General features: G+C 32.8%; 1 protein-coding gene across 1 annotated transcript; it reads right to left on the minus strand.

The window, feature by feature from the left end:
- Positions 1-15,492: 15,492 nt before the first annotated feature.
- LOC132065514 (E3 ubiquitin-protein ligase PUB24-like) lies at positions 15,493-17,009 on the minus strand. Its single transcript, XM_059458938.1, has one exon. The coding sequence runs from the start codon at positions 16,916-16,918 to the stop codon at positions 15,656-15,658; it is 1,263 nt and encodes a 420-aa protein (XP_059314921.1). The 5' UTR covers positions 16,919-17,009; the 3' UTR covers positions 15,493-15,655.
- Between the last annotated feature and the right edge of the window lie 4,928 nt (positions 17,010-21,937).

Raw genomic sequence — 21,937 nt, forward strand, 5'->3', positions numbered from 1 at the left:
ACCTTATTGTAGCTTCCTACCATTTGTAGCTATCCTTTTAAATTTTACTGTTTGTAGCTGATTTTTGGCAAAATAGTGTATTTTTTCGCGTGTACTTGTAGGCAGCAAGTACATGTAAAAAAAAAAAAAGGATCCTTGATTCTAGCCTATAACGGTGGAATTATTAATTACATATTAATATATTTTTTACCTTCTTTTCCACAAAACCAGTTGTAATTATCCCTTTCCTTACACGTTTCTCTTCTTCCATGCATTCTTCAACATTCAAACGTAAAAATTCAAATTTCAAATTAAATCTCCAATAGCTCTGAAGATACATTAACAAAACAACACGATCAATCATCAGGTAATTCGTGCAAATACACAGTTTTGATTTAACAGAACTCGTCTGGTCAAGTTGTATTTATGTGATTTCAAATTTTTTCTTGGATCATAATGTCGAAGTTGTTTTATTCTTCTGAAATTTTTTTTGATTTGTATCTTTCTAACTGATATTCGAAAATAATGATGTAATATCACTGTAAGCGTATTTATGAATGAATTATGCTTTTGAAAATTACGGTTGAAAGTATCTTAATGTACATGAATGGTTAGGAATCAAATAAAATTCCAGTTCATATTTTTTATTTTTCTGAATCTAAATGGTATAGTATAATGAACAATCAGTTAAACTATGTATTTCTGAAGTCTAATTCAATAGGTATGTGTTGTATTTGAATTATTAGTGAACTTTAAATCTAATTTGTATAAATTGTTCAAAGTTGAACGCGAATGTTTGTTCGAACTGATTTTTCTTAATTTTTTAGGCATATATATTACAGGTTTTATGTGGAGACATTGAATCAATTTTTTTTTTTTTTTTCAAAATGGCTAATATTTCATCGTTGATTAGACACTCTGGTATTTGAAACGATGAGAATAAATATGTCAATTATAACATCGATGTTGTGACTTTCAAGGAGTATTCGACGTATGAGGAATTGTTGCAAACAGTTGCAACCCGGTAGAATATGGACAAGCAAAGGAAAAACATAAACATAAAATACATGGTTGAAGGTGATGATATTCCGATGGAAATTCACAATGATATGGGTGTTAGGGTGTATGTGGAATTGAAGAAAGAGAACAAAGCATTAGCAATGTACCCATTATGTATCGCTACAACTGATAGAAGTATGGAGATATGTATATCAGGGTGAGAGTTGTGTTGAAGGTGATTATTTGCAAATCGGATACATGAATGTAATGAAAATAGTTAGTTCCTGTGATTTGGCATCATCAAGTTGTGGAAAGGCTGATGTGTCATTCGAAAACAACAAGGGTATGGTTATTATGACAAGACCCAAAGAGTAGTTGTTGTCGATCAAGTATACAAGGACAAAGATACATTAAAAATTGTGATGGCGAATTATGCAATTACAAACAGGTTCAATTACCGTACAGAAAGGTGTAATGCAATAAGGTATTGGAATATGCATTTGTGTATGTATTTGTAACTGTGTCTGTTTATGTATTTAAACCGTGGCAGTGTATGTTTTTTAATTTGTACAAGTTGAAGTATTTCTCAGCATGTGTATGTTTAGTATGAAATAAAGACAAAACTGATTTTTTTATATATTTATAGTTCTAAACAATGTATTTGGCACAGTTTGCATTTGAGTAACTTGTTTACATATTCATCTATCCTTTTTAGTAAATACATCAATGTGTTTATGTGTACTAATGTATTTTACGCTAATGTGTTTTTTATTGATGTTTTTTTATGTAGCTATACACTTGTGTGCGTATCAGGAGAGTGTGGTTGGAAATTCAGGGCATCAAGTGTAGGTAAGCCAGAAATCTTTAGAGTTAGAGAGTTTCATGACAAACATGCATGCCCGTTAAAGGAAAAGGTTTATTCCCAATGCCAAGCTACAAGTCGGTTGATAAGTGGGATTGTTAAACCAAAAATAGCAAACCATAAGAGGAAATATACGCCTAAAGACATTGCGGAGGACGTCAAAAATGATTTTGGCATGGATGTTTCATACATGGTTGCTTGGCGGGCCAAAGAAAAGGCGATGAACAATTTAATGGGTGAACCGGCTGAATCTTATAAAAGATTACCTGGATATCTATACATCTTGGATAAGACTTACCGGGGTTCACATATCAGAATGCGTAAAACCCGCGACAACGAATTTTCATATGTTTTTATAGCACTGTATTCATTTATCAAAGGCTTTGTTTGTTGTCGGCCAATTGTGGTAGTTGACAGAAGCCACTTAAAAATACCGTACAATGAAACATTTGTCTCAGCAAGCACATTAGACGGTGCAGGTATGTCAAAAATACATATTAATTTGTTACCTTAATATGTATTTTTTTCTGTTTTTGAAAAATACATAATGTATTTATGAGTTTTTTTGTAACTATATATGCAGGCAACATACTTCCCTTAGCATATGGTGTGATTGATTCTGAGAGTGACAGATCTTGGACGTGGTTTTTCGAGCATTTCAGAGAAACATATGGAATTAGAGAGCACATCTGTATCGTATCCGATAGGCATGAAAGTATAAACAAGGCTATTTGTAGAATTTATGCAGAAGTTGCACATTATGCATGTATATGGCATCTGTGGGGTAATGTATGTAAAAAATACAAGAAGAGCCATGATGTGTTGAGTCCTGTTTTTTATTCCATGGCAAAGGCATACACACAGGATGAATTTGATGAGTTGATGGGGAAGGTTCAAAAGGTAGATATGCGCGTGACAGAGTATTTGGAATCGGCTGGTAGAGACAAGTAGGCTAGATTGTATGCATCGTAACCAAGGGTGGACAATGACTTCTAACATAGCGAGTGCCTCAATCGACATCTTCTAGCGCTAGATAACTGCCTATATATGACTTTCTCGAAGAAGTTAGAAGGATGTTTGGGAGATGGAATTACAATAACCGGAGAAATGAAACATACACGTTCACTATACTCAGTAAAAAGTATCAGGAGATGCTATCAATCAATAAGTATCTATGTCTACGAATGACGATATGTTTCAATTTAATGCTTGTTATAATGTATTTGACAAACTTGGACTTGTACTAATTTGTGGTGTTATTTCACATTATATCAGTGTGTGTTTGATATCATTGAACAGTTAGTTTAAATGTAAGTGAAGATATGCTTCTTTGAAAATCGATATGTATTTGATTAATCGTATGTTTATTTATTTTAAAATTATGGTTGGTTCAATAACAAATACATGTAATGTTTATTTTTTGAGGTAGAACCGTCAACCGAATTTGTGTACACAGTACATGATGGAGGAAGGCGTTTCATTCTTAATTTGAATAACAAAACTTGCAGTTGTCGTATGTTTCAACTAGATGAAATCCCTTGCTCGCGTACATGGGCTATCATTAAGAAGAAAAATCTAGTTGCTGATGATTATTGCTCTGATTTGTTCAAACCGGAGACCGTGTTGAAGACATATGATGTACCTATGGATCCTTTACCCAACGAGCGTGAACGGAACATTCCCAAATACATCTTGGAGGATGTGGTTTTGCCACCAAGATACAAGAGACCGCCTGGTAGGCCAAAGAAGAGGTGTGATAAGCCTTTAATTGAATTGCTTGCTGGAAAGAACAGACATGCTTGCAGTACTTATGGACAACTTAGACACAACAAACGTTCATGTAGTTTTGAGCCTCGAAAGAAGTGAATAGATTTTTCTTGTATTCCTATCCATTTAACTTTCTTAGGGAAATACATTAGTTTTTTAAGTATTTGAACGCACGTGTTAATAACTTCTATTGACAAATGTTGTCGTATTACTGAAATTCTTGCTATGAAATGTATGTCCTATACATTATGATCTTAATGGCATTTTTATTCCGACACGTATGGTGTTTTTATCAACTTCAAAATACTGCGTAGTTGGTAAAAGAACATACATATTATCTCCATAACTGATGAAGTTGTTTTTTTACTGGATTTTTTTTGGATTGGAGGCTAGTAGTTGTTCTAGTCATGTCAAATACACCATATGTTTTTGTTAGCCTTTGGAAAATTGTATAAACTGTAATAGAACATACATATTTTTGTGATCCTGGTGTCTGACTTGAACACCAAAATAAGGCAAACATGTTTCGATAAAAAAATGGTGTTCTCTATCAACTTCATAACATTGCATAGGTGGTAAGAGAACATACGTATTATTTCCGAAACTAATGAAGTTTGTCTATTATTTCAATTTTTTTGATTGAAATCATATAGTTGTGTTGGTCATGTCAAATACACAAGATATGTTTATTAAACTTCAGAAAAAATTAATAAATTGTAATAAAACATACATATTTTGTGAACCTGGTGACTGAAATTCCAGGGTAATGATCATGTATTTGCGGATTCAAGTTGTCATAGTTTACTGTATTTTAACCAACTTTCGGTGGGACCAAAAATAACTAAGTACATCGAACATATGGAACATAACCCCTTGAGATTCTTTTGATAAAATGATAATAATCCAACATCAGTCAAAATACATCTAAAACTTCAGATTGTTTGCTTTAAGGAAAAAAAGGACAAAAAAACATCGAATGTACGAATAGTGTTGATGAAACATCAATTGCATCAACAATGTCGTAATCGATTGCTGGCCTAATTGGTCTTGATGGAAGTTCATTATCGCTCTCGGCATTGTCAACAACCTTGCGTTCAGCGTAGTCCCATAAGAGTGGACCGTATCTCATACGCTGCATATGTGCATCAATAAGATCTAGAATCCTTTCACCCGATGTCAAATACTTAGCATATGCTACCATGAATACACCACAGTCCCTAATAACAAAAAAAAATATTCAGATATGTATTTATATTAGACACGTCTATTGGCATAAATCATGTATTTCAAGGTCTAACACCTATCAAAACTCATGTATTTGAATGACTAATAAAGTGATAGGATATATCATGTATTTGATACACTATGATATTTCAAAAAGATATGTTTACCACTTACGTGCTACCAGCAGGTTGATGTGGCAGATTTTCAATATAGACAATTTCAAGGATATCAATCTGTCCCTTATCCGCATATGCTGGGTCTTTCACCAAATCTATGCTTTTTTGATTTACATAGAATCCAGCCAGGCGTAGGAAATGTGGCAAAAGTGCAACAACTTTTGTATTTCATTCCTAACAACTGCGTTATGCCCGGCTGCTTGATACGAGTTGTAAACATACAGTCGCCTGTCCACTTCAAAAAAAAAAAATCTGTGATAAAATGATGAATGAAACACTAATGTTAAAATAATTCATCAACAAAAATACATGTCCATGAATGAAAGGACTACTAATAACCAATGATTTTCTTCTTTTATATTCACTGGTATTAGCACATTGTCAACCGTGTGCCACGGGACATTGGAGATAAGCCTGTGGCCCTTAACATACTCACACAATACTTGCTCTCATTTGCCACATTGGTCTGGGTTTCAACATTGTGATATGCGTGGTGGAACACATCAATTTTCTGCTTGAATAGGCAATCAACAATGCTGAACCTGTAATTGTTCCTTTTGTCATACTTTCCTTTCTTCCGAAAGTAGTAGAAAATGACGTCAATGTGATGAAATGATAAAAAATACATCAATTAGAGTACATTCAAATACATAAAAAAAAATATTTTTTGTTAAACCGTGAATGTCATTCCTGATAAAATTCACCTCATCATTCCAAAGCTGGCCATCCATCGATAAAAGGTAAAACCAGTTCTTATCATCGACAGTTATGATGCCAAAATTAAATTTGACTCCATGATAAAAAACTGCCATCTTTTTTTTTTTTTTTGGTAATGGTCTTCATAATTCTTTCTGCGGCAACAAAATAAACAAATACATCAAGTTATTCACAAAAACCATGTTAAATTACTGTATGTAATACTGGAATCAAAACATACTTGCTATCATGCCTCACAAGCAGACCCTTACAAAGCCAAGTATGATATTCATCAACAAGTTGTACATCTAGTGGACTGGTAATGGGATCTTGCTCGAATGGATATTTGTTATCAAACACAAGAACATGATCCGTTCCTGAACTACTACCTGTGTATTTGATACTTAAACATTAACAGTTGCGTATTAAAAAAAAATCAAGTAAATTTAAAACTTGAATAAATATATACCAAAATCTGTCACAAACGGTGAAGACTTGTATTCTTGGGGCGTGTAGCTCGAGGGACTGATGGATGCAAAATGATTTCTTTTCTCGGAGTTTGGCTCAGGTAATACTCATCAGGCAACAACCACTGAGATAAAGGTTTCGCGTTACAAACTGCTGTCTGGGTTTCCTCTAAGACAGTCGAGCTGGTGTTTTCCCCGGTCTTTTCCTCTTGAACTTGTTCATTAGCCATTTCTGATGCTGCTATATTTGCTAGCACCTATGCGATCACCTACTTAAAAATACAAAAAAAAAAAAAAAAAAAAACGTTATTCAGGCACTTGTATGATAAATAAATAAAAAATGGCTGAATCAGACTAAGGTTATTTTGAATCCCGGAGTTATTTGAATCATTAGAATGTTTTTTCTCTTCCACATTATCTTTTCTTGTTTGATCAGCCGGACGTTCAACCGAAGTCTTGGGTTCTCCTGAAAGATCACCTCCTTCCACAATCTCTTCGGTTGAAGCTTTCACCGTATCCCCGCTCTCATTGCCAATACCAACTTGAATATCCGGTGCAAGACCCTTTTCCTTAAAATTATTTAAAACACAGCCCAAAAGTATATAAAATACATGAATCAAATAGATATAAAAAATAAGAAAAACACAGTAACATTAAATTGAGAAAAATCTACTAAATACAACAAATAGATTCAGAGAATTTAATGCCACCATCATGCTGTCTAAATACAGTACACAAATACATGAAACTACTATTTTTATATCAATATCAAATACATAATTTATTAAAGTCCAGTAGACACCAAATTTGCATCATACCTAAATTATATTTAACAAAAAATAACATATCAAATGAGTAAAAAATGGTAAATACATCAAAAAATGTGTACCTCTATTGAATGTACATCACCTGTATCAGTCTCCATGTGAATACCATCAGCATGGTCCATGTAATCATCAGCTTCTTGATGTATGTTGCCATCAGGTAAAGGAACAGGAGTTTCGCTTTCATCACCCTAAAATACAAGAATGTATTTGTTAGATACATATGTTTCATACTTATACTGAAGGCAATCATTTCAATATGTATTTATTAATTTGTTTACCTTTTCTGTATTTTGATTCACTTTGACATGTTCCAAAACCTTTTCGAAGTTTTCATCAATCACTTTGCGAAGATCCTTGAGCTCAGTAAAAACACCCTTGAATTCAGCAAGCAACTAAATGGTAAAACAACAAATTCATTAAAATTTCTTATTTGTGGTAGTTAGATAAATATCAAAAAAAATAATAAAACTTACTTCCTGCTTAAATTGATTAAGTTCCTCCCTCAAAATTTTGACATCATCTAATTTGCTGGTAGATACATCGTTAATAGGAACACGGTGAGCACTTAGAGCAGCTTTTTCTTTTTCCTTTGATTGAACAGGCTTATCTGCCACCGAAGCAGATTTTTTAGAGGATTGTCCAATTGTAGGATGGGTATTAGTTTTTGGGATTGGGGTTGGTGACTTCTGCGCAAGCAATGGTGCCGTTGACATCTTCGTAGGCTTCTTGTGCGGTGGAGATTTTGATGCATCTTTCTTTTGAGTATTTTTTGCAGCAGCAACATGGGGTGGTGTTGTGGTAAAATCTACATATTCATCTTCTTTTTGGTGTATTTAAGGTGGTGTTGCAGATCTGTTGATCACGTATGGACGCAAACCAAGCTTCTCAACCTCTGCGATGGTCGGAATAATATCTTTAAAGTTAAGAATGTCCTGCAAATACAAATATTGTGAACTGTCAGTTTATACCCTCTGTGTATTTGACAAATACACAGCAAAAAAATAAACAAATACAAATGTAATACTAGTTGATAGGCATGTATTTAATGTAAGTATTTTACCTTAGACACACCGTCCTTAAATATGCCCGTCATCAAGTATTTAACTAATGGCTTTGGATTCACTGTTTTCCAGTTGAACATTCTTGGTATTCGGCTTCTATTTTTAACTGCTAAATTAGAGTCAATAGTAGAGCAGCACTCATATATCCACACTTGCATAGCAAAAGGAAAACCCCGTAAACAGTAAAACTGTTTCGGCTTGTCCATCTTGTGGTGAATACTCTTAATCAAATCATCAAATGCTTCCTTACCCCATGTATAGTCTTTGTACCGTCCACTCTCTACCAAGTCAAAATGATGTCTTGGGACTGTGACGTTCCTTTCTTGACTAGAAAGTATGTAATTATGAATGAAATAAAGGATCGCAATCTTTACAGCATCTTCATCAGTGTTATCACCAACACCCCAATCCTTGTCTTCAAAGCACTTATTTAAAGTCATCTTTAAAACACCGTTAACAGAACCACCGAAATATTCTTCCAAAATTCTGTTGCGACCCTCATCAAAAATAATTTCCTCACCATAACACTTCAAACCAGTAATTAATGCAAACTCAAAAAGACCGAATGTCAATTCCATCCCATTAATATCGATAACAAACGCATTGCTATTACTACGCTTCAACTCCCTAACCATAAAACACCTAAACAATTGACCATGAACCTCGGTGACAACTTGCACCTGCATATATTTCCCAAAAATAGTTTTGGAAAAAAGCTAGAATTGTCTAATCCGCATATATTTCCCAAAAATAGTTTTGGAAAAAAGCTGGAATTGTCTATCGATAAGTTTGTCCTACAACTCATCTTTAATGGTATGGTTCATACATGAAACATAACGTATCCGTTGAGTGGGGGGACATTTAACCAGGAATTTGGAGGCCTGAAAGTTTGAATATAATGGCAACACATGAGAATCGAAATATATAATCAAATACATATGTGTACTAAAATGCAGCAAAAAAAAAAAAATCATAAAAAACATCAACTCAGTTGTACAACACATTTGAATCTAACTTTCTAATATGTTCAAATACACATTTAGATGACACATACACATACCTATTTTTTAAAAAAATACATAAATCTATGATTTATTCAAAAAATACACAAATGTGTGAAGTTACAAATACATGATACATAGTACATAATTTTATAACAAAATACAGTTATTAAGATGTTTAGCTGACAAAGGTGCACAAATACACATTTATCTGACACATACACATACCTATTTTGAAAAATACATAAAACTGTGATTAATTCAAAAAATACACAAATGTGTGAAATTACAAATACATGATACAAAGTTCATAATTTGATAACAAATACGGTTATTAAAATGTTTGTCAAATACGAAACTCATTCAAATTTTAATATTGAACATGAAACAACAAATACATACGAATGCTACCCATCTATTAATGAACTGTTCAAATCAATAAATACATTCAAATATACTTACAGATGCGGTCAAATACATAAATCATAAATTTAACCGAATTTGAGCAACATCTAAAATACAATTTTATTCAAATATATATGTATATATATATATATATATATATATATATATATATATATATATATATATGTGTGTGTGTGTGTGTGTGTGTGTGTGTGTGTATATATATATATATATATAAAATTAAAAAATACCTGCTTATTCACTGTTAATTGTTGTTTTTCGGGGTTTGTCTCTATAACGTTTTTCCCCTTACTACTAGAAGCAACATCAGAGGTTTTCTCCTCTTTGTGACAGTATCATAATCAATTTTGTTCTCCAAATTAACAATTGAAAGATTTCTAAGTTTGATAGGATCATGGATTTTCTTGGATCTCCTTTCAGCAGCCAATTTCTCAGCAGAAGCTGCATCAAAATCATGTTGTTGCTGAGAAATACCCAAATCAAAAGAAGGGGAATCTAAATTTTGAAGAGTAGGGGGTATACCTCTCGTAACCCTACTAAGTATGCTCTCATCCGTCATTAATTGATGTTTTTCACTACTAAAACTGGGAAACCCTGAGAATTGAAAGTTAAAAAGCTTGAAAATAGTCAAAAATATTGAATTAAAGTGAACAAAAATACACAAAAATAATGAAAACTTACACAAATACACCACCACCCACAAATCTCGGCACAATGAATTGTGGTTGAATCGTGCTTGATGGTAATGGAAAGATTCTGAGGAGAAAAAAAGGGGCTAAAATTTATGAAAAAGGAGAGAGAAACGTAATGTATATTACGTGAGTTTCAAAATGGGGATTTGGGATAATGGGGGGCGTTTTTTACGGTGTATTTGTGAATTGATAAATGCGAGTTACTGTTGTATCTATAATAGGTAAATTAGAAAAGTAATTAGCTATTGTTATTAATTAAAATAAATGGTAGTTATTAACATTAAATAGGTACTAAAAGTAGCTATGACAAGTAAATTTTCCTTCTTATGATTGCATCGATAAAATTATATGTAGCATCCCCTTTGGGAGGATACCACTTACGAAACAAAAGCTACTTTTACACTTACAACGTTTAAAAGAAACTTATTCCAAATGATATTCACAAAAATATTTAATAGCGGAAATAGGCCCATGCGAAAAAAGGGTGAAAGTGCGACATTTTTTTTTTTCCATTGTACCCTCCGAAAAATTTCTTTGATGAAATACAATATCAGGGTATCAATTTAAAATGGTAATGCCCTTCTCAAATAGTCAACACATTAAGAAACTTCGTTTTGAAATTTATATTTTCAAATCAACACCACTGTGGGTCCATAAGATACACGAAACTCAAACTTGCGATTATCGCAGAACCTAGTATCTTTCTTTGTACATAATTACAAGGCAAAATATAAACCCAGTACATGGCATGACTTGGGTTGAAAGCACACCCTAAAATAGCAAAACAAGTCACCAAGTTCAAGTTACAAGCATATGGTCTTGTGTCCAACAAGCCTCCAAAATTTCATACATAAGAGCCACATATGGATCATGTACAAGTCCCCAAAATTTTACAAGACCTAGATGCTTATGCAAATGTGATCTTCACTAAGGCTCCCAAAAGTCTACTCCAAATGGCCATCTTCAAGACTCTTCCCGCACATTACCTACGATAGAAAACAACTATCGCTAAGCATAAAGCTTAGTGGTGTATAAACTTTGGGCTTGGAGCCATTAGATTCTCCAATTCCCTTATCCGTCATAGGTAGCTCAATAAGATAACAATAAATCAAGTAAACAAATATATCAAAGTATCAAATATCAAAACCTTGAAGAGTTCCAAATGTCGAAATCAATATTCGAAGGTTCAAGTATCAAGAAAGCTTACAATTCAATTCAAGAGAGTTTGTCAAACAACCAATTTCGCCCAATATGTACGTCATGCCATCACACTAAGCACAATCAATATCAAGATGGACCGAAGCCCCAAATCAAAAAAGGTCGTCACCCAATAGTCAAGAGAATCAAGAGCCATGTTGAAAGTGGCTTTTCACTCGTACTCGACAATGGACAAAAATCATCATCAAGACGAAATGTAAATCCAAAGTCAAGATGGGAAAGATCCGAATCGAGAGGCATGCCGATATCGATGACAAAGTCACCGTAACAAGAAGGACAAAGTCCCAACAAGAATGCAAAATGATCAAGCAATCCGTACAAGTGGGCGATTTAACGAAAGTTTTGCAATACTTGAGATAATAACCATACAATGATATAGGATGAAGAGTAAGGAAACAACCCATCAAGGTACTTCAAAAATTCCAGAAAACAAAGATATTCCAAGTTCAAGTTTATACACAAACCTTGGCGTTTTACCACACAACAAGTTCTACCACAACTCGCGAAGTTTAGATCGTCTACGCCATAGACCAACCAAAGTTCACTTCGTCAAACAATTCCTCTTAGCTTGTACAAGAGCATATATACCTTAAATACACAATCAAATATCTACTTAAGTTTAATAGTTTCAGCACGTCGAAACTAAACAAGAAATCGATGAAAATCGGCTAAACCATCAAAAAACAGAATTCCGGAATGCAAGACTACGGTACTCTTGTCTTGTCTTGTCGCTTAGTTTCAAAGGAGTAAACGGCAAAAATCGACTTTGTGGCCTCAATGAAAGTTGTAGATATATGTCTTAGGGTCTCAGTGAAATTTGAATCACTCCTATAACAATTTTGTACAAAAAGATATGCTCAGAATACTAACGGCGGACACATATAGGTTTGCAAAACAAAATGCAGGCGGCACACTGCTACTGTACTTCCTCGCCCCTTTTCGAGTAAATACAAGCAAAACTGGGTTTTGAAGCCTAAACAAAAGTTGTAGGGCTATGAAATAGATTTCTAGAACATCTTGAATCACTTAAAACGGAGCTTTATACAAGGAGTTATGCTAAAAACGATAACACGATCCAGTCTAAAAACGGGTTTGCAACTTACCTTAATCGTGTGGAGTTGTTTGGGGCTCAACCAAGGCAAGTCTTGATGATTGATTTAGTGGATGAATCTTATGAGAGAAGAGAGGTTTTGGTGTCTTTCTTCCTTGTAGAAAACGAAATTGGAGGGGTGGTGGAGAGGATAAGAACCAAAGGGTATATATCTTACTTAGTAAGCTAAGGATGAAAAATAATAATATAAAATAAAAAGGGCTGCCCACTTTTATGAATAATTAATCCATTTAATAAATTTAATTTAATAAGATAATCATAGTAGGAGTAGTTTATATACTACACCATAACACTTCACACAAGTTTCAAATATCGTCAAGTTCACATTCAAGAAGTGCGAAGTAAAACATACCCTTACTATCAAGATATGGTCAATCAAAAATTCAAGAGTTAGCTTAAAGAAAAAAAAAATTGGGGTGTTACATTATAAATATATGTTGGGCCTATGCCAAAGACGAGCTCCGATATCTGGTACCAAAATTATGGTATCAGAGCCATAAGAAAAAAAAATTAGCCCTAGTATATGTTCTTTTCTTCAATTAAAATTCTTTTACCGATGCCCAATGACAATTATTGGATCAATTTTTCCATGATGGAGAACTATTAGTGTAAGGGCATGTTTGAGACAAGTTAACAATAGGACTTTCATGGATTAATTAATAAACAGAAGGCATACATAATACAAATTGCAAAAGCTAAAGACATATTAAAAGGCTCAATGAATTTTAAAGCTTGTCGTACTCCAATTTATAGATGAATAGTACACGTATGAAATAAGTTCCGAGGATAAATATGTCACTTAGGATAAGTATAACAACATAGCTAGGGGTTTCAGTGGTACGATTCGGGCGGTTATTTTATAAAATTTATACCATACCAATTTTTCGGTTATTTCACTTTGTAGAACCAAAATTAGACTTTTCGAAACCGTCCCATCATCTCGGTTTTTCTTCGGTATTGGTATGGTTCGGTTAACTTTCGATTTTTTTTTTTAAAACAAAGCAACATCATGTCATAGTCACTAGTAAAAGTTGAAGACACGATATCATGCATACTTCAATGGGACTTTGGCTAAAGTTCTAGACATTTTTACTGTTTAAAAGGTGATGAATCAAGAAAATATGAAAGACATGAAAGACGACAAGAATAAAGATTGATCCCACTATTTTACGGTAGTGTAAAACAATGTTAAGCAAAGACAAAAAGTATAATTTATATCGCACGAGGGGGCAAAAATCAATCAAAATGAGACTCAAGAACTGCGACTACTAAGATTAAGTATCAAATAAGAGTAGCTAGTTACTATTCGAGACGCTAGAACTAATTTAATTTCAATAGGAGTAGTAAAATAGGTTTTAGAGTTGAAACTTTAGGTGTTAATTATTTCATCATCCCGAACTCAAGGTGCAAATTTTAATATTTATTATATTTAAATCTAATATATAGAATATATTTTACACATATAAATGTATTCGGTACGGTTCGGTATTTTTCGGTTTATTTTTATAAAATTAAAAACCAACCCAATTATTCGGTACGGTTATAATTTTTTTATAAAAACCGTCGGTTTTATTAAAGGAAACCTAAAATTGGTTCGGTAAGGTACGGTTCGGTCGGTTACGTCAGTTTTTTTAAAACCATTGACACCCCTAATCATAGCATTCTCAAACTTATAGATCCTTATCTTTGTAATCGATCTCTTAGTGAACTAGTGAGATAATATGTTGTTATTTTAACAGGTTGATCAAGTAATTTACCTCTATATGCAGCTTAACATTTGTTCATCAAAATCTTAATTGTAGTTTGCAAAATTGTAAATATTTAATTGTACACTTAAAACTCTTGCTACCTCCCTTTATCTCTAATAACCCTTCCAGGATTTTTTGTGGTGCATGACTTTTAGCAAGCTGGACTCATTTGCCCCAGTTCAGTCCATGAGAATAACTGATTGGGCTCAGGCCTGGATAAACACAAAAGAAGTGGCCCAGGTCCTATCATTATTGGTTGATTTATGCAAATGGACCTTTTTAGGCCATCATTTAAATTTTGTGCTATTTTTAAAAGTTGTGCAACTGCATCTCTTGAGAAGTTATCCTTCCGGACAATATTAGACTCGGGTCTAATGTGTATTGATATATTTCTCAACCTTACAGGTAGAACACTAGACTTCAGTCAAATGTTTGCAATACAAAATTTTAGACCGTAGTTATTAATTTTCTCATAAAGATATTAATTTGCTCCAAAAGGATCTTTAGACCGTGGTCTAAAAGGTCAATAAGTTGTAAGAAAATAAAAAGAGGATCACTTACCAAACAGCTATCCCAAAAAAGGGTTAATTGGTGATTTTTTTTTTTTTGGTTCAATTGAATAAAACTTATTACAAAGTTTAGTTTGCTTGAAACCATATACCCACTCTTGTTGCCCTAATTAGTTTGATTGAGACCATATATTATACACGATTTTTTTTTTTTTTTAATCTATTGCATTTGGAGATCAGGAAGGAGAAGAGAGAAGGGATCGGAACAGTGAGAATTGTATCTAAAATAATTATGTATGAAATTCTCACCCAGACCATATCTATTTTTTGGCTTCTAAATTGAATGGCAAAGTGCTAGTATAAATTTTTATTCTGAAATCCATTTTATAGAGATCTGAATACCTCACATATAGTATACAAAATAATACGTACTTCTATTATAAAAAACCTTAAGTGATTAACTCATACTTTGAAGCATTATCCTTATTTTTGTTCAACACCCAAGTTACTTGCGGTAAACTGAAAAATGAGACCACCAAAAACTTGCCGTGAGATGGTAAGTATCCCCATATCCTTAATCAGAGGGTCTAGTTATGGAGTCGCGTTTCACATGGAGCGTTTTATCCCCAAAACTAGAACCTCCCCGCATCTATCCGGATTGGCCGGGCTCCAAAATGAGTACTGAACATTGGGTGAGAAGCCAAAAAAAAAAAAAAATATTAAAAAAAATGAGACAAACAACAAGTACTTCATAAAAACCATTGTGGTTTCTAATTTTCTATGTATATAAATTTGATTGCTGTTTTACAGTCATAAAAATGATGTATATTGCTACAATTATAGAAGAAAAATAAAATTTAAAAAGGTAATCTAGGGTTTTAGTGCTCCTACTCTATTGTCTTGTCAAAAGATAAATTTGTATACATGGAGAATTGCTCCAAACATGTGAATGTGCTCTCAATATCTCTCTTGCTTTCTTCTTCAAATGAACTTCACAATCTGCTTGCATCACCATACAAATTTTTGACACAGCCCCTACTCTCAACATCTCCAATAAAACTTCATTTGTGGCTGAAAATTTGGAGATTAAACCAAGAATTTGAATTGCACTATCATCTATAGTTGAACTAATCCTCAATGTCCTCTTTGTGACCAATGCAATCCCAGCTGCATGTTCCAAGAATTTTGCCCTCCCGTCAGCCAAAACACACAAATGAGCCAATAGATAAAACACTAATTCACTAACCCTTTTCTCAGGGTTAGTTAATTCGAGCTCTATGAGCTCGAATATAGCCCCTGATTCTACGATTTTCAACCTATTCCTTCCAAATGGACATGCACCTATTAGCACCTGCAGGCCCGCTTTCGTCGCCTGTTGTGATATGTAGTTTCTGCTATTTTTCCGTAACGTATGCAGTATCCCTTGAAAAAACTCGGGGTCTAATCCTGATAGAAGATTTGAACCCGAGGCTTCTATCACGTCCTTCAAGACCATCATTGCATGAGTCTTAATGATCAGGACGTGATAACTATTTTTCGTTTCGTCCTGCTTCAAAATCCATAAAATAGCTTGGACTAATTCATGATTATCCTTCACATGATGCTTGTCTCCATTTGATGGATTCCAAATCAAATGAAAAATCCTCAAAGCTTCTTCAAGGCCAGGAATTAATAATTTCCCAATTTTGTAACTTCTCAAAATAAAACCAACAATAGCCTTAAGTGCACCAACTTCCTCCATGCACTTCCCATTCTTCTCATTTTCACTAACCAAATCATCCATTTTCCTCAAAGCATCAACACAAAGTTGTTGATCATTATTACTATTATTATTCACCTGCCGGATTAATCGAAGAATATTCGATTTATTCATAGGATACTTTGGTGTTGGAATCCGGTCAACACCGTTGACTATGCACCATGCTTGTATTAATCGCCTGAGCATATGATTTGGAGTCAACAACTCCATATCTTTAGGCAATGGTTGCTTTGTCACCGGACACGTGGCGGTTACCACCTCTTCCTCAGCCGTTAACAACCACATCTCGATACTTTCCCGGTCATATGTTATTCCGGTAACCGTAGTAACCGGATCTTTCATGATTTGTAGTGATATGGGACATAAAAAATATTGTGGTATGTCTACTTCTTCCATATTTGTTTTTTCTTTGGCTACAAACTAAAATGAAGAACCTAAGTATATATATAGTGTGTGTGAGAGAGAAATAAAGATATGTTCTTTGTTTCTTTCTTTTTTGTTATTTTTGTTGGTGGTAAGCAAAAGCGGCTAATATATATAATGCATGGAAGTTTGAATGAGAAAGCAAAAGGAGTAAGGAGAAGAAGAATGAAGACTATGACAATTCTAGTGCACTTTAATTATTTATTTGTACTTTTTAAATTATTAGTATTATTGTGAGTATTTTATTTTTTTCATTTGGTTTTACTGGTCAAAGGTTGAATGGGCCTAAGGAGGTGGTGGCTGATTAAAACCCACGACAAAATTAAGCAATTTAAAAAGAGATATGAAAATCTCACATTTTTGTGTTGACTTTCTAATGGGGCTAAGGGGCCAAGACATGAAGAAAAACAAAAAGCAAAAGGTAATCAATGGAGTGTTTGATTTGTTTTGGATTTTTTTTTTTTTTTTTTTTTTTTTTTGGAATGACAATTTGAATTTGCTTAACCTATAATTCACGAAACATTGCATGCTTGTTTGAATTATAATTTTAATTTTTCTATAAGATTATTGCTTCAATTTCTAGTTCATTTTGGTTGTTCATACTGTGCCCGGTACTCATTTTGGACTCTGATTAATTTCGATTCGTGTTAAAAAAAATCACTTTGGAAGATCAAGCGTTTCTTACCAAAGACTATTCCATTTTCAAGGATCGACAAGGGCAAATATACCTTGACACGAGATAATTGGGTGGTGTCGTCGCACATCGTTTCGTCAATAAATTTTTACTCGATACGTGTGTATATATATACAAGGGCAAATATACTTTGACACGAGATAATTGGGTGGTGTCGTCGCATATATATATATATATATATATATATAAGCAAAATTTAAAAAAATGGGTATAAATATAAAAAGTAACGCCGTCGTTTTTTTATTATAGTAATTTATTCATTCATTCACTTTTTTAATTGTATATAATATCGCTTACAAAATTTTTTGCCTACGCCACTGGAACTCGAATTCAAAGTTTCTAATTAAAGATCAAGATATTGTCCCGTCACAACCTTTGGTAATCGCTTTAGTTTCCATCTTCATGCACTTTGGTCCCTATCTGCTTTCCATGTATAAATCGTTTCATGTTCATGGGAATAATGTAAAGTTAATTTGAAGTTTGGCATATGAATCAACAAAGTAATTAATTTCGGCTTGACCGGCTGTTGTTGTTTTCGAGTCTATGTTTTTCTTCTTACCTTTTCTTCATCAAGATAGATCATGTTTTTCACCATTTTGTGACGTTACTTGTAGATTAATCCAACTGAGAATTTATGCATATAAATTGAGGATTGGGCTCCTCTTCATTTCCCTTCTCTCCATTTTTCCCAAGTTTTATTTTGGATTAGAGACACATGACATGAATTAGAATTAATGGCTAAGATTTAATTGACTAAAACAAGGCCCTAACCATGATTACATAATTAATAACTTATCCATTAATATTTTAGAATATTTTTCTCTCTCTACCTAATTTACTTTTCCTATCCCAGTAAAATATCTTTTCTGATTTACCCAATTATTTTTTGCCACTTAATTTTTTTTTTACCTAATAGACCAATTATTCAATTGGTGATATTTTCCATTTTTTCAATTATGATGCTTACTAATTCACATAATATAGACCCCATTATTCAATTGGTAATTGTATATTTCTGAAAGAGTTGTCTATATTCTGGAAAATATCACCATTAAAGAGTTGTCATGATTGAAAAAAAAAAGATGGAATATTAAAATAGGAAGAGAGAGAATATATTTTAATATATTAATGGATAAGTTATTAATTATGTAATCATGGTTAGGGCCTTATTTTAGTCAATTAAATCTTAACCATTAATTCTAATCCATGTCATGTGTTTCTAATCCAAGATAGAACTTGGGAAAAATGGAGAGAATGGAAATGGAGAGGAGTCCAATCCATAAATTGACATCATTAACATATACTCTTGATGTCCCAATTTATGCAGCATCCTTTCCGTTTTTGTCTATTTCAAAAAGAATGTTACCTCTTTATAATTAGAAACAACCCAACTTTAAAATTTTCCTATTACCCTTAATGAAATGATTTACAGTCACACAAATGTCTAAGGTTTGTTTTAGATAACAAATTTCAAAAATCTTCCTTTCTTTCTTAAACTTTGCGTTAAGTCAAATGGTGCCACATAAATTGGGACAAAGAGAGTACTAGTTAAACGTGATTTTTAAAAGGTTAATTTTTTTTCTCTCGAAAACGTCAATATTATTACTCTATTTATATAAAGTAAAAGGTAAAAGGTAATCAATGGAGTGTTTGATTTGTTTTTGGATTTTTTTTTTTTTTTTTTTGAAATTGGAATGACAATTTGAATTTGCTTAACCTATAGTTCACGAAACATTGCATGCTTGTTTGAATTATAATTATAATTTTTCTATAAGATTATTGCTTCAATTTCTAGTTCATTTTGGTTGTTCATACGGTGTCCGGTACTCATTTTGGACTCTGATTAATTTCGATTCGTGTTGAAAAAATTCACTTTGGAAGATAAAGCGCTTCTTACCAAAGACTATTCCATTTTCAAGGATCGACAAGGGCAAATATACCTTGACACGAGATAATTGAGTGGTGTCGTCGGACATCGTTTCGTCAATAAATTTTTACTCGATACGTGTATATATATATATATATATATATATATATATATATATATATATATATATATATATATATATATATATATATATATATATATATATATATTGCCGTTATATATATATATAAGCAAAATTTAAAAAATGGGTATAAATATAAAAAGTAACGCCGTCGTTTGTTATTATAGTAATTTATTCATTCATTCACTTTTTCAATTGTATATAATATCGCTTACGAAATTTTTTGCCTACGCCACTGGAACTCGAATTCAAAGTTTCTAATTAAAGATCAAGATATTGTCCCGTCACAACCTTTGGTAACCGTTTTATTTTCCATCTTCATGCACTTTGGTCCCTATCTGCTGTCCATGTATAAATCGTTTCATGTTCACGGGAATAATGTAAAGTTAATTTGAAGTTTGGCATATGAATCAATAAAGTAATTAATTTCGGCTTGACCCGCTGTAGTTGTTTTCGAGTCTATGTTTTTCTTCTTACCTTTTCTTCATCAAGATAGAACATGTTTTTCACCATTTTGTGATGTTACTTGTAGATTAATCCAACTGAGAATTTATGCATATAAATTGACATCATTAACATATACTGTCTATGTCCCAATTTATGTAGCATCCTTTCCGTTTTTGTCTATCTCAAAAAGAATGTCATCTCTCTATAATTAGAAACAACTCAACTTTAAAATTTTCCTATTACCGTTAATGAAATGATTTACAGTCATACAAATATCTAAGGTTTGTTTTAGATAACAAATTTCAAATATCTTCCTTTTTTTCTTAAACTTTGCGTTAAGTCAAATGGTGCCACATAAATTAGGACAAAGAGAGTACTAGTTAAACGTGATTTTTAAAAGATTAATTTTTTTCTCTCTCGAAAACATCAATATTATTATTCTATTTATATAAAGGATTTCAAATGTGCGATATAAGAAATAATAGTATTTATAATCCAACTTGGAATAACAATATTTCAAACGACTTCACATAGCTAGAGGAAATTGACAACTAAGCTAAACTGCAAACAACTAAATTCAAAATTCTAGGAGTAAATTGTGTATTATAATTTACAATCACTAAAGAACTCATCAACTTCTAAATGTCTTCATATATGGTATCTATCTTCCATGAGCCTTGCACATGCATATTTTCTTTTTGGGATCATTTTTACCATATTTCAGATAGTTATTCTTTTTTTTTTTTTTTTTCAATTTTTGAAAAAAAAAACATTTTATGATAGTGTGAACACATTATCTTAGTATGTTTTGATTCCCAAAATAATTTGATCACCAAATCGCTTCAAGAAGAAGATCCTGGTCAATTGGTTCTTTGTTAACTCGAAGAACAAGAATTGATGTGATTCTTCGAGTTAACAAAGAACCAATCGACTAGGATTTTCTTCTTGAAGCGATTTGGTGGGCAAATTTCAAGAAACGGACGTATCTCAGGTTATATGTCTCGGAATTAGGTGATTGTAAAACGAGGTGAAAGATAACGATCTTAACTATGAAAATAACTGACGTGGTTATGATGTGTCATCCATGTCAAAGCAAGTGAGGAACACGCAGTGACAGAGGGCGTTTACAATACAGTCATTGCATCAAATGCAGGTTTAAAATACAGTCATTGCATCAAATGCATAAATTTGCGATTAAACAGTTTCTATAACATGTTTTTCATCCTGATGTACCTCAACCTTGTGCGCTATATCCCTTCTTACGTGTGTGTATATATTCTAAGTCATAATTGTCATGACTGTAACTATTATTGACCAAATGAACTAGTGTGTATATCTTTTTAGGCTCCTGTGCAATTGGCTTTATTTAGCCGGGAATTGCGAGGGGCAAGGCCTCTACCAAAAAGCATATAACAACAAGATCAAAAGGTAAGTGCTTATCGACATATAAACAACGATTTAGAATAAGACTTTCGTTGAGAGATCCATTAGCAAATTAGGCTGCCCCTCCTGCTAAAGAAAGAAATGCAGATTTAAGCGATTGATTAAAAAAAAAAAAAAAAATCTTCACTTTATTTAGGATTAGACAATCGAATGAAGCGGTGCAAGACGACCTATAAATTTAATGAACAAGCTATTCATTTTTAGTCTTGTTGGATTATAGATATGTTAAGCACAGAATTTATATGTTTAAAATAAATGTCTTACATAGCGAAAATGGTAATTTCGTTATTTAATTATCGTCGTAAAAGTGATGTCTAGAAGTTTCCAACCTTGAATTTGCTTCATAGAACAAACTAAATTGTTCTAATGTTTTTTTCCTTTTGACCTTCAAACTCTCTA

This window comes from Lycium ferocissimum, chromosome 7, assembly GCF_029784015.1.
Source record: "Lycium ferocissimum isolate CSIRO_LF1 chromosome 7, AGI_CSIRO_Lferr_CH_V1, whole genome shotgun sequence".
Classification (NCBI taxonomy): domain Eukaryota; kingdom Viridiplantae; phylum Streptophyta; class Magnoliopsida; order Solanales; family Solanaceae; genus Lycium; species Lycium ferocissimum.

What these genes read in the sequence shown, in the direction of transcription:
- LOC132065514 (XM_059458938.1), bottom strand. Translation starts at nt 16,918, where the DNA reads ATGGAAGAAGTAGACATACCACAATATTTTTTATGTCCCATATCACTA.